General features: G+C 43.4%; 1 protein-coding gene across 2 annotated transcripts in view; it reads left to right on the forward strand.

Moving 5' to 3' along the window:
* ephb2b (eph receptor B2b) overlaps window positions 1-12754 on the forward strand; it is a 160759-nt gene that overhangs the window by 71624 nt on the left and 76381 nt on the right. For both annotated transcript variants that reach the window (XM_053653217.1, XM_053653218.1), the window contains exon 3: window positions 920-1604. In XM_053653217.1, coding sequence (XP_053509192.1) covers window positions 920-1604 — 685 coding nt within the window. The remainder of the gene's footprint in view (window positions 1-919; window positions 1605-12754) is intronic.

Genomic DNA, 12754 nt, shown 5'->3' on the forward strand with positions numbered 1-12754 from the left:
AATTGCCAAGTTCCAACACAGTGGTCTGCATTAACAAGGGGGTTGACAGTGACTGAATTCTGTCAGCTACTTATTTTTATTTTCACTGTAAATAATGGTTCAGATTTTATCTACATAAGGTGCAAAGCTCATAAAAGTCAAAGCCAGTAGTGTAGTTAAACTTATTTTTTTCAAGGTAACTTTTTTTCACTGGCAAGTTCACTTGCTTTTTTTGGATTCCTTCCATTGTGTACATGAAGATGCTAATGGTGGCTATCTCTTCCGGTGCCAGAGGACAGTCAGAAGCCACCTCAGCAAAAAAAAAAAAAAGTTACTGCATGAGCACTGACCTTCATCACCTGCTATTCCATTCTCAGTGAGATGTATCAACAATACATTCTTTTATAAAATATAAGGTCAAATAAACACAGACCAGGTTCACTTGGCAAAGTGGGGACTCTAGCCAACGAGGTCCAACTCCTGCCAATTTTACTTCCAGTGCCAGTCTTTTGGCAGGCTAGCCAGAAGATTTTACCCTCATCCTCACCTCATACCTCTCCTGCCCTGTAATCTAGCTGGTGCCTGTGGGGAGAGTTTCTGAAAATGGCTCGGCTACTCTCTGAACATCCCCAGAGAGCCTAGACCGACATGAGAGAGCATGTTGCAAGATGTTCACTATTGCCCTGCGGTTTACAGCTCATGTATTCATGTAAGTAATTTGTGAGTTACCTCTCAAATGGGAATAGACTTACACAGGCTGTCATGGACAATAGGGCTTTAGAAGTGATAGACACACCAGAGGTAAAGAGTATAGGGATAAACTCTAATTTTTATATGTGTATATATATATATATATATATATATATATATATATATATATATATATATATATATATATATATATCCGTTGTGTAAACATTCCTTTCAATTTCTCTTGCAGTGGGAAGAGGTCAGCGGGTACGACGAGAACATGAACACTATTCGCACCTACCAAGTGTGCAATGTCTTTGATGCTAACCAGAACAACTGGGTTCGCACCAAGTACATCCACCGGCGAGGAGCTCAGCGCATCCATGTGGAGATGAAGTTCTCAGTGCGGGACTGTAGCAGCATCCCCCGGGTACCAGGTTCCTGCAAGGAGACCTTCAACCTGTACTACTATGAATCGGATGGAGACACTGCCTCTAAAGTGTACCCTCCATGGATGGAGAACCCATGGATCAAGGTGGACACCATTGCTGCTGATGAAAGCTTCTCACAGGTGGACTTGGGCGGACGCGTGATGAAGATCAACACAGAGGTGCGCAGCTTCGGGCCCGTCTCACGTAATGGTTTCTACTTGGCCTTCCAGGATTACGGCGGCTGCATGTCACTCATCGCCGTCCGCGTCTTCTACCGTAAATGCCCACGGGTCATCAGGAATGGCGCCATTTTCCAAGAGACTCTTTCAGGGGCTGAAAGTACTTCCCTGGTAGCAGCAAGGGGAGTGTGCATCCCCAATGCAGAGGAAGTTGATGTACCTATCAAACTCTACTGTAATGGAGATGGCGAGTGGATGGTGCCCATCGGTCGGTGCATGTGTAAGGCTGGCCATGAACCTGTGGACAATGGCACTGTTTGTCGAGGTAAGCTCATCCGTAATCTAATTTCCACTTTACTCTTTGGTCAAACCCTTTTTTTTTTTTTTTTATAATGTGCGTTATAGGATTTTTTTAAATCCAACATGGAAATAGAATTCTGACTAAGAACTATATTGGAAATGTTTTTTGGAACAATTTCTTTCCAATATCTTATATTTAGTATTAAATATTATTACAATGTCATGAAATTAAAATGAATTTATGGGCTTTTGCAGTTCCGCTGTGATCAACTCATTACATTGCTTAGGTTTCTTTACTATTCAGGTAACACCTACTATTTACTGATCTCTGTGAGCCTTTCTTTCATGAACCATGGTGTCTCCGAGGTGTCTTTTTTTTTTTTTTGTAAATGCAGCATGTAACACACAGGATGTAGATGGCCTTGGCACTGCTGTATTGTTGCTACACTTCGCTCCCTCTTTCAATCGATCGTTTCTTCCTTCTTGGAACTGTCTCTCTATCATTCCTGCGCAACCAAAAAACCCCAGCCCACCCCCTCCCCATCCCTCACCTGTGATTCAACCACCAACCGTCAGACCTGTTCCCACGGCAACGCCAGCCTGCAGACGGGCTCCACGCTGGCACAGACGACACAATAAAACGCCCACCTGTGTTACAATCCCCCCTTTTCTATCCACACACACACACACACACACACACACTCTCACTCACTCATTCTGGATTCTGCCTCTTTCATAAGGCAGGCTGTAATTACAACTCAGGCCAGGCTGAGCGGTGACAGTAGCCGATCATCTCTCTCACTGCCCGGGTGGCGCTCTGCTTTTAAGTGTTCAATGGCAGCTAATGAGGATGGTCACCGCCCCCCCAGGGATACATGCCAATAAAACCTGGGCAAGTTCAAATTGAAAAGCCTACATAATTACACACGTTTGCGTGTTTTGTCATTTACTGGGTGCCACCAATTTCAATATCCCTGTGGTCTCCTTAGTACAAAGCATCTTTTGTTCACGACTGGATTTAAAAAGCGATTGAAATGCTAACGATTAATGGAAGAGTTCATAGATCGATGTGGGTTTCGGTCCTGTTCAGGCTCCTCTGTATTTTCAAAACCAAGATCTCAGATGCGCCGGCACAAAGGAACTGGTCCGAGACCGTCTGAGCAAAGTGGTCTCGGTTCGATTCCAATCGAAATACTAGCATGGTTTGTTTGCAGTGAGAAAACGATTCAACCCTGAATCAATCCAACTGCAGGCAGTGAACCAAGCCTGCTGTGCATTTTGGGTTGTGGGCAGCATTTTTGTGTAGATCTGAGCTGCTAAACTGACATGCAGTACATAAACTGAACCAAAGGACAGAGCTGTAGCCCTGCTATAGATATTTGGATCTGCATACAGAAAAACAGTGTGAGAGCCGCTTTCCTGACCTGATCCGTGACTGTGCTGACAAAAAGGCATCATCCATCAATTGTCCATCAGCTTCAACACCTTTTTGCTACAGCTCTTGATAGAGCCTACCTATTACTTCCTGATGCCTAGAGACTTGCTTCGTCACGTCTCGCCGGACGATTGGTTCTCGTTTGTCTCAAACCCACATAGTGAGTTTCTCGAGGGCGAGAAGGCGGCCAAGTGTTTGCATGTTATATATTACCCGAGTGGTGGCACACAATAAAAACCGGCCACATGATGCGTTTCATGTTGTCTTTCAGTACATATGAGTTCTATAACTATAAACAATGGATTTTTGCGAAAGAAAAATGAGGAGGAAATGAAGTTAAAGCATTAAAAGTGGAAAAGTGCTGCTACTACATTGCTTGTGGTTTTCCCCATTATGACTGAGCGGGTTTGATCGAAATCTGCCATCAATTCGTTCAGCTATTACTCTTTCTTGCAGGGGAAAGCTGATAGCTCTGTGTGAGACAATGTCAAACGCATAACTGTGGTCGGTGCCTTTTAACTGCCAATAGCCAGGATCGGGGGGATGGATTGATTTATGAAAGGGTGCTTTTTCTTCGCCGTTGGTAGGGGCGTAATGAATTGATTTGTGAAAGATGTCCACTCAGGGATGAGGCTGTATCTCCTTACAATATTGGATTTATAGGCGGCCGTGAAGCAATCATGAGATCTACTGATGAAAGAGATGTCTTGCTGCTCCATTAATAAGACTGCAGATGCTTTGTTCCAACTCCTTTCTGTGACAAAGCATGTAATTATGCATGTATCAATTAAATCCTTGGCAGTGCGCTTGACAAATAATTGCGCCTTGACTAGAACTCTGTCAAAATATTGACGATAGTCAAACGTGTTTGGAGTTTTCGAACGCGGCGCCCTTTCCTGTCTGCGACCGTCTTACCAGATCACGTTTCCTCCCGTGGAGACGATGGAAGGAAATGAGCCGTGCCGATGTCTTTCAGCGGAAATGTCCCTTAAAAAGACGGATCAGGTTTCGTTTAGGGCGTGTAGGAGTTTGGGAGATTTAGGAGACACACAGGGTCTTGTTCTTCAGCCAGTGGCATAGCTTGTATCTGTCAGTGAAGCAAAGTTTTTGACCGGAGCGCAATAGGCAGACTCCTAAACAATAGTTGTGTATTTTTATTACCGATATCTGATCTCTCAGCGCTGAAACATCTAAGAGTCTAAACTGTGGGAATTGTTAACATTAAGCATTGACGCCATAAGTGCAAAAGACAGGTTGGATTTACGATAAGAGACACCCACCCGGCAACGTTACAGTTCCTCTTTCAGTGAAAGTAAAGTAATAAACCATAAAATCTCCACGGCAAGTTCACACAGACCCAACGCCAAGGATTTAAAGGTGTTGCCTAGGGGCGCCACATCTTGACACGTTACTGGATGTACAACACTAGTTAAGCTCTTCGAACAATGTAGACAAGACGATGTGGCTCCTAAGTACAGACTTCACACAGCATGAAGTGAAACAGGGGCAGATTCCAGCGCCGACAAACATCATTCATACATTCCTCCGTAACGGGTGGAAGCAGGTAGATCAAAAAACTTTTAATTTACGGGTGTACGACGATGAGACCTGCTGAGCCGCACGCAAAATACAAATAGAGATCAAAGAAAGAAACGTTCAAACCGAAGAATTAAATACCGCAAAGCTGTAGACCTTAAAGACTAAAAGTAACGCCGTATACAAAACCAGCCTCGTTTTCCCTTCTCATTGCTCCTGTTGACATGCCATTACTTTTGGTTTTGCGGGAGTGATGTCATGTTCATAGTTTAAAGATTAAGGGTTATGGCTTTTCTGTAATCTCTGAGTAATGGCTGTACGTAGGACAGTGGTCTCTAGTTGAAGGATGAGACAGGGAGGGATGTCTTGGCAATAAACCAGCGTGGGAGCATCTCTCCACAGTCCCACTCTCATACACCTTCCATATGGAAAGGTCTTAAGGGCTGAAGTCAGGACAGAACAGAGTCGTCTACTGAGGTTCCCACAGTGACTTTTTTTTTTTTTGTGTGTGTATTGGCTCTAACTGGCTAGCAGTGATCATGGCAAACAATCCCAGAAGCCTCAGCACATGACATGAAACAAAACAAACAGAGCTCCATCAGGCTCAAACTGAAACTTGATGTTCGAATAAAGTTTTGATCGGGGGTGGGGGGGAGGCAGCTGTCCTAGAGAAACAAAACAGCTAAAGAAATGATGGCCCGGTTGCACCAGTTTCACAAGACAGCTGTCATGTCAGGCATAAATAAAGGAAACCGAGAACAGCTGGAATAAAAGCAAACATTGACACTGTTTTATTTCCCATTGTGGTGTATCTATCTATCTATCTATTTATTTATTTATTTATCTGTATGCATTTGTATTTTTGTTGTTGTTGTTGTTTTGTTTATTTGTTCCTTTTCACAATTGGTCATGCATACTTTTAGCTCTCCGCATTTTATTACTCTATTATTAATCCTAAAAAGGATTAGTAATGATGAAGCATCCTCTGTGCACATATTTGTTCCAATTCGCATCTGTTTAAATGGGGGGGGGGGATGAAACGAATGGTGTGAAACATAATATTCAACTGTTTTTTGATGTTTAAAAGCATATTTTGGAAAATAAATCATTGGAACCATCTTCAATAATGGAAAAGTTTATTATAAGTTCATTATAAGTTTATTGCATAGCAAATATAAGACATTGAAGCCTATTTCTAGACGTTTCAGAATGGAAAAATATCAAGAAGTAGTGTCACGATTTCCCCGAGCTCAAAGCGCGAGCGCACGCTTCTGGTTTTCAGTGGCCTTGACTTCGTTTACATTTGACACCTGCGTCTGTGATCATTTCTGTCCTGTCTCCGCCCCTGTATTCTCATCGGTTGTTTCCCGTACGTGTCATCGTTGTTCTCAGCTGTCGTGTGTTTTACCCCTTATTACGGTTGTTATGTAAACCCATCATGCATCGCGGAGTGTTGAGTGTTTGAGTGATCACCGTACCGAGCGTTTGTTCCCTGTTCCTCTGTTTGGTTCCATAGTCTTTGATCCGGTTTCTTGTTTCTCATTACGTGCTTTTGCCTCGCCTGTTTAAAGCCCGTTTGTAGATCGCCTGACCCGTTGCCCGTTTTTTGACCACGCTATTGTCTCTCTTTAATAAAAGCTCTCATCTGCACTTGCATCCGTCCTAACCTATAATGCGTTCAATTACTTGACAGGTACGCTTAGTATCTTATATTAGTCTTATTTTCTGAATTGGCTTAATACTGTTAAAACAGTCTAAATTAAGAAATATTATTTGATCTTGCCTATAGTAAATGTATATTTTAACTTGCTAAGATATCATGTCTGGTATTAATTCCGGATTTGGTACTATCTAACACCTAGCAGGTTATCACTGAAGATCAGTAGGCATTAGGTGAGAGATCTATCCATCCGTTAGCAGCAGATCATCAGTAAGGAGTGCATGAGATATGGTCGTCTTAGCAGCACTGTCAAGAACCATTTCAAGCACAAGAAACATTAACGTGGTGTAGATAAACACCTATGACATCAGACATCCTGACTGCAGTAACTGGTCAAAGGTTATTCGGTGCTCTCAGATGTGTGTAAGCTGTTGTTTGAGTATATGCCAAGCTCTAGTAGCAGAATTTCAAGACTGAGATGGAGGTCCATTGAAGTGAAAGCACTGGTGATTTAGGATGCTAGATAAACAAAAGCAAGAGGTGTTGTGCTCTCTCTCTCTCTCTCTCTCTCTCTCTGTCTCACTCTGTCTCACTCTCTCTCTCTCTCTCTCTCTGTCTCTCTCTCTCTCTCTCTCTCTCTCTGTCTCTCTCTCTCTCTCTCTCTCTCTCTCTCTCTCTCTGTCTCTCTCTCTCTCTCTCTCTCTCTGTCTCACTCTGTCTCACTCTCTCTCTCTCTCTCTCTCTGTCTCTCTCTCTCTCTCTCTCTCTCTCTGTCTCACTCTGTCTCACTCTCTCTCTCTCTCTCTCTGTCTCTCTCTCTCTCTCTCTCTCTCTCTCTCTGTCTCTCTCTCTCTCTCTCTCTCTCTCTCTCTGTCTCTCTCTCTCTCTCTGTCTCACTCTGTCTCACTCTCTCTCTCTCTCTCTCTCTCTCTGTCTCTCTCTCTCTCTCTCTCTCTGTCTCACTCTGTCTCACTCTCTCTCTCTCTCTCTCTCTGTCTCTCTCTCTCTGTCTCACTCTGTCTCACTCTCTCTCTCTCTGTCTGTCTGTCTCTCTCTCTCTCTCACTCTCTCTCTCTGTCTCGCTCTCTCTCTGTCTCACTCTCTCTCTCTCTCTCTCTCTCTCTCTCTGTCTCACTCTGTCTCACTCTCTCTCTCTCTCTGTCTCTCTCTCTCTCTCTCTCTCTCTCTCTGTCTCTCTCTCTCTCTCTCTCTCTCTCTCTCTGTCTCTCTCTCTCTCTCTCTCTCTCTCTCTGTCTCACTCTGTCTCACTCTCTCTCTCTCTCTCTCTCTCTCTGTCTCTCTCTCTCTCTCTCTGTCTCACTCTGTCTCACTCTCTCTCTCTCTCTCTCTGTCTCTCTCTCTCTCTGTCTCACTCTGTCTCACTCTCTCTCTCTCTCTCTCTCTCTGTCTGTCTGTCTCTCTCTCTCTCTCACTCTCTCTCTCTCTCTGTCTCGCTCTCTCTCTGTCTCACTCTCTCTCTCTCTCTCTCGCTCTCTCTCTGTCTCGCTCTCTCTCTGTCTCGCTCTCTCTCTCTCTCTCTCTGTCTCTCTCTCTGTCTCACTCTGTCTCTCTCTCTCTCTCTGTCTCTCTCTCTGTCTCTCTCTCTCTTTCTCTCTCTCTCTCTTTCTCTCTCTCTCTCTCTCTCACACTCTCTCTCTGTCTCACTCTCTCTCTCACTCTGTCTCACTCTCTCTCTCTCTCTCTCTCTCTCTTTCTCTCTGTCTCTTTCTCTCTCTCTCTGTCTCTCTCTCTCTTTCTCTCTCTGTCTCGCTCTCTCTGTCTCTCTCTCTTTCTCTCTCTCTCTGTCTCGCTCTCTCTGTCTCTTTCTCTCTCTGTCTCTCTCCCTGTGTCTCTCTCTCTCCCTTGCCTCAAACATCATGATTGTGTCTTAAGCCCTATTCAGACGGGATACGTTTGACGTTTTGAGATTGTGTGATTCTATTTTTACAGCTGTTTAATTTTAATCCACTTGGCTGTGTTTTTCTCTTATCTCCCCTCATAAATGTCCAGGCCCTTTTTTATTTTATTTTTTTTCCTTCAGTGAACTGAACAGTGGTCTCATCACTTCAGAACTCTGCGTCTCTGCCGCAGGCAGATACGGCAGATGAGTTGGGGTTTTTTGGCCACTGCTACTCTCTGTATTTTGTCATTTTTCTCAACATATCGCTACATGCTACCTGAATTTCCAGGTGTATATGAAAAGAACCCATGTATAATATATAACTGTATAAATTTTCACTGCAGAGAAGATTTGCAAATATATGACCAATTATACCCAGAGCACTAATATTTAATTATACACACATTATGCCCATCATATTTAAACAATAGTCTAATACACTCATAAACTGCTTATACAGTCATAATCTGAATGTGAACTACCCGTGCACATTTCTGCTGGACTGAACACACACTACTGGTGTTTATTTGTTCCACACATACATGTGCGCATGCTTAAAATATGCAGCTCTGTATGTAACCCGAGCCCTTCTTCTCAGCCTTGCTGCTGCTCACCTGGATTAGAAAGCGCTTAGAACACGGCCCCTCTGCTGCCATTTTGAGACGGCCTGATCCACATGTGAGCGATGTAGCACTTTTATGGTTGAACTTCTAACTGCTCTCCTGTTGCCAGTCCTCAGCTCAGGGCCTGCTTGGAGAAGTGGAGGACGTTTAGAAGGGAAATTTAAGCTCACTACAATGGATTGTCCTCCCAAGGGGTCTGCCTTTAGGAGTGCGACTAAGAACACCGAGTACGTTTGACGATGGCAGACATGGTAATTAGGCAGGATGAGGAATCAAATCCACACCGACCACTGTTTCTGGCCCTGTGTCCGCAAGAGCTTTGTTTGAGGGTCGCTGAGACTTTTATTTGGCTTGTCCATGTGTTTTTTGGGCGGTTTTTTCCCCCGTCTTTTCTCCCTGTCTACAACAGACTAAACGTTACACCGCTGATAGTGCAGACCCGCTCCTAATCCTACTATGCCACATTTGTCCTGCTGATTCGTGGTTGTCATTTTGTTTCTCAGCACATTCATCATTCCACTGGAAGTGATAATGGCTAAGCTAGGCGTCTGGGAACGGTCCGACACTCGGCGAGATCGGTGCTTTAACTCATTCCATATGACCCTCTACATTGCCTGTTCTCAAACCTTGAATTCCATGTAAAGGCCTTTCCTCTCTTCTTCAAAACGTGTTATCGCCATTCAGTGGTTTTTTTTTTCTTCTTCTTTTCCTTTTCTGATTCTCTACTCTAAGATGATAATCTAGACCCCAGGCAGAAAGAGGTCTGAGGGATAGAGGTGTAGGATGATCGGTCAAATCTCCTCTGGACATTTCCTTTACTGCCTTCAGAAAGTACGCAGTATGGACTCTTTCTCTCCATCATGATACGGGCAAGACGCTCACTTAGACATGCCGCAACTCTCTTGAGTTCTGTTTCGCACTTTGGAAGACTGCGGAACCATGAGAAGCATTCTGGGCCTGAGTCAGAGAAGAAGAAGAAGAAGAAACGAAGAGGACAACATGGATGTTTGGACATCCCAAATCACGGTCAAATGGCTGCAATGTACTTCAGATAACAAATGACTCACATGTCATTAAAATTCAAATTGCATATCATTGAGTATTATATCACAAGAGGTCTTTTGAGTTTCTGTTCATTTTTACTCCGTTCAAGCGCCGAGTATCCCGAGAGATATCTTTCATTCCGAGAGTTCGAATAGAGGGACGTCATCTGTGTTATGCGGTCACGCTCCCTCCTGTATGAATCCAGTTGTTCTCACTCTGTTGACCCCTAACCATGTACAGAAGGGTAGACTTGGCGTTTGGTTTCCTTCTCCTCTGACATACGATCCCACAAAAGATCATTCACGAGATTTTGTTGCACTATATGTTAAGGCCTTTAATTCACAGGCATGCACTGTGCAAGTGGGTAAGACCCGATATTTTATTTATTTATTTTTTTTTTATTTTCTTTTTCCACACGGATTCCAGATTCTGAAACTTGTTGGCACTTTTTCCACACCTCTGCATACATACCTCAAAGGAAACCCGTTTTAGTGTCTCTGGGGCTGTTGAAAAGTGAAATCCGATGAAAACAGTATTGTAGTGGAGAGGTACTGGAGCTTTGCCACGCAAAAGCGTTGTCGCTCGCGCTGAGAGACAAGTGTATATCAGCACATCTTTTCTTTTCACAGCTACCCATGTTTTAATGGATTCTAAAAATAAGTCTTTCACCAAGAGGTCTTGATGTCTTCCTCCCCCTTTATTAAAGATTAAACAAGAAAGTAGGCGAGGCCGAGAGAACAAGAGCACATGCTCGTGCTCATCCCCCCCCCCCCACTTCACCCAGCCCCTCCATCCAGGCAGTTTATCGGTAATAGAGGCTTCACAGATTGAGGGATGTGCTGTCAGCTCCTCAAGCACACTTTTACACGTTCTGCTTTGAGACTGGACTAAAAAGAGGTATTTTACTGAACACATTCAGTGCTCTGTTAGGTTAAGTATGCTGCTAAAGATTTACAAGTGGAGGACTCGAGCCGAAGGCAGCGGAAACAATGGAAAACAAATAGACAATCCTGACCGTTACACAGAAATAAATATTTTCCTGCAGTGAAGGCTGATGGGAACCAGGAATCTTTTATACACAACACAGGAAGAACCGCGATATGGAACACTGAATCCAAAGTATCACAGTTGTGAGCTCACAGGCTCTTGGAGTATTTACGTGGAAGCGTTCTCTCCTAAATAGATTTGATCGTTTGTGACAACTTTCAAGACTATCTAAGTCCTTCTCATCCATAAACTTAACTTATTTGGTGATTCTGGCACAAATATTGTCTTACAAACTACTAAGCCGAGCTTCTGCGAGTGCTCTGTGAATCTCAAAAGACCGGATGTACAGCTTGAAGTGCAATACACTCGTACATATAAAGCTCTACTTGGCAAAGTTCTGTGCTGTGCTATCTCTGTTAAACACACCCAGGGGATTACTTTGCTCTGTCAGGTTTCTCTATGATCAACGGTCTGTATGAACGTCGAATTGCAGTCCACGCTTTCCCCCTGACAGGCACCACAGGTAAGGAGGACACTGCTGAGACTTTAGCTAATCCTGACATTTAACGGCTTTACTTACTCTCCCAAATGTTCGACGAAAAACGCGCCGAGAGAAAGCTCAGTCCTCTGACGTTTGCATCCTTGACCCGACACACCGACGTATATAAAGTTTGGAACGTACACGGACGCTGATAGCACCGAGCTGACCATCAGGAAAATAAAACTAAACCTGCACAATGCTTCTCTAGCTTGCACATCTGATATTTTCAGTTCCTTATACGGTATATCAGGGACGTAACCGGATATGAAGACATTATTCAGAACGAACTGATGATATAGTCTACGGATAACGTGTAGAAATGCAGACGCACACTACTGGTTTTCGGGACTGGGATCCCTCAGAATGAACGATAAATCATGCGGACCGGATGTTTTTACGTTTTGTTTGACTTTCAAGGTAGCAGGACAAATAAAGAGCACATTCTTTGACGTGAACTTGTGCGACGCATTGACGGCATCCTTATTCACACCTGAGACCTTGTAACACTCATAAGTCACATGACACCATGGAGGGAAAATGGCTAATCGGGCCCAATTTGTGGGTGTACTCACTTTTTTTGGCAGCGGTTTAGACATTAACGGCTGTGTGTTGAGTTATTTTGAGGGGACAGCAAATTTACACTGTTACACAAGCTGTACACTCACTACTTTACATTGTAGCAAAGTGTCATTTCTTCAGTGTTGTCACATGAAAAGATATAATCACATATTTACAAAAACGTGAGGGGTGTACTCACTCTTGTGAAATACTGTATGTAGGACACTACAATTGTTTTAAAGGGAAATGTCGACAGTAGTAAAGATGCAAAACATATCGACACAAGACCTCGCTAAGCAAAAATAATCTAAAATCAATGAGCTGCTTTAGAGCCTCAGACTTTACCAAATCCCAGCAAGCTGGGTTTTATTACCCCAATGCAAGCATGTTAGTTTTGTTTAGGAAACCAAAAAAAAAAAAAAAAGGTTCATCTAGCGGATACAGTGACTTACTCACCTACAGCCTGACTTTAACTGGATAGATCTGTAGTTAAAATTAATCTACCCTGGACATTAATTCAGTGTGGCTAATGTAAATACGCAGGGACTGATACTGGCCACAGTTCACTCCAATTTCCATAGGCACTCTTGCCAAGTTCAACATTGTGTGGTTGCTGTGTTCATCCTATCCTGAAAAATGATTTGTCATTCATTTGTTCTACGTTTTATCTGGCACATGTTTAGAGTGGCCTCTTGAAGATCACTTGTCTTAGTCAGTTGTTTCACGAACACCCCTTTATATCATTGCTTTCTCATATATGTGCAATCCCTGTTACCCCTTTAAGTCAACAGTGACTGTGTACATTCTTCCTCTTATTTCTTTTGCCTCATATATTCCTCCACGGTTTGTGTAAGTTGTGTAATTCAAACCGTAATTTAGTTTGTGTGCATG

This window comes from Ictalurus furcatus, chromosome 21 (assembly GCF_023375685.1).
Source record: "Ictalurus furcatus strain D&B chromosome 21, Billie_1.0, whole genome shotgun sequence".
Classification (NCBI taxonomy): Eukaryota; Metazoa; Chordata; class Actinopteri; order Siluriformes; family Ictaluridae; genus Ictalurus; species Ictalurus furcatus.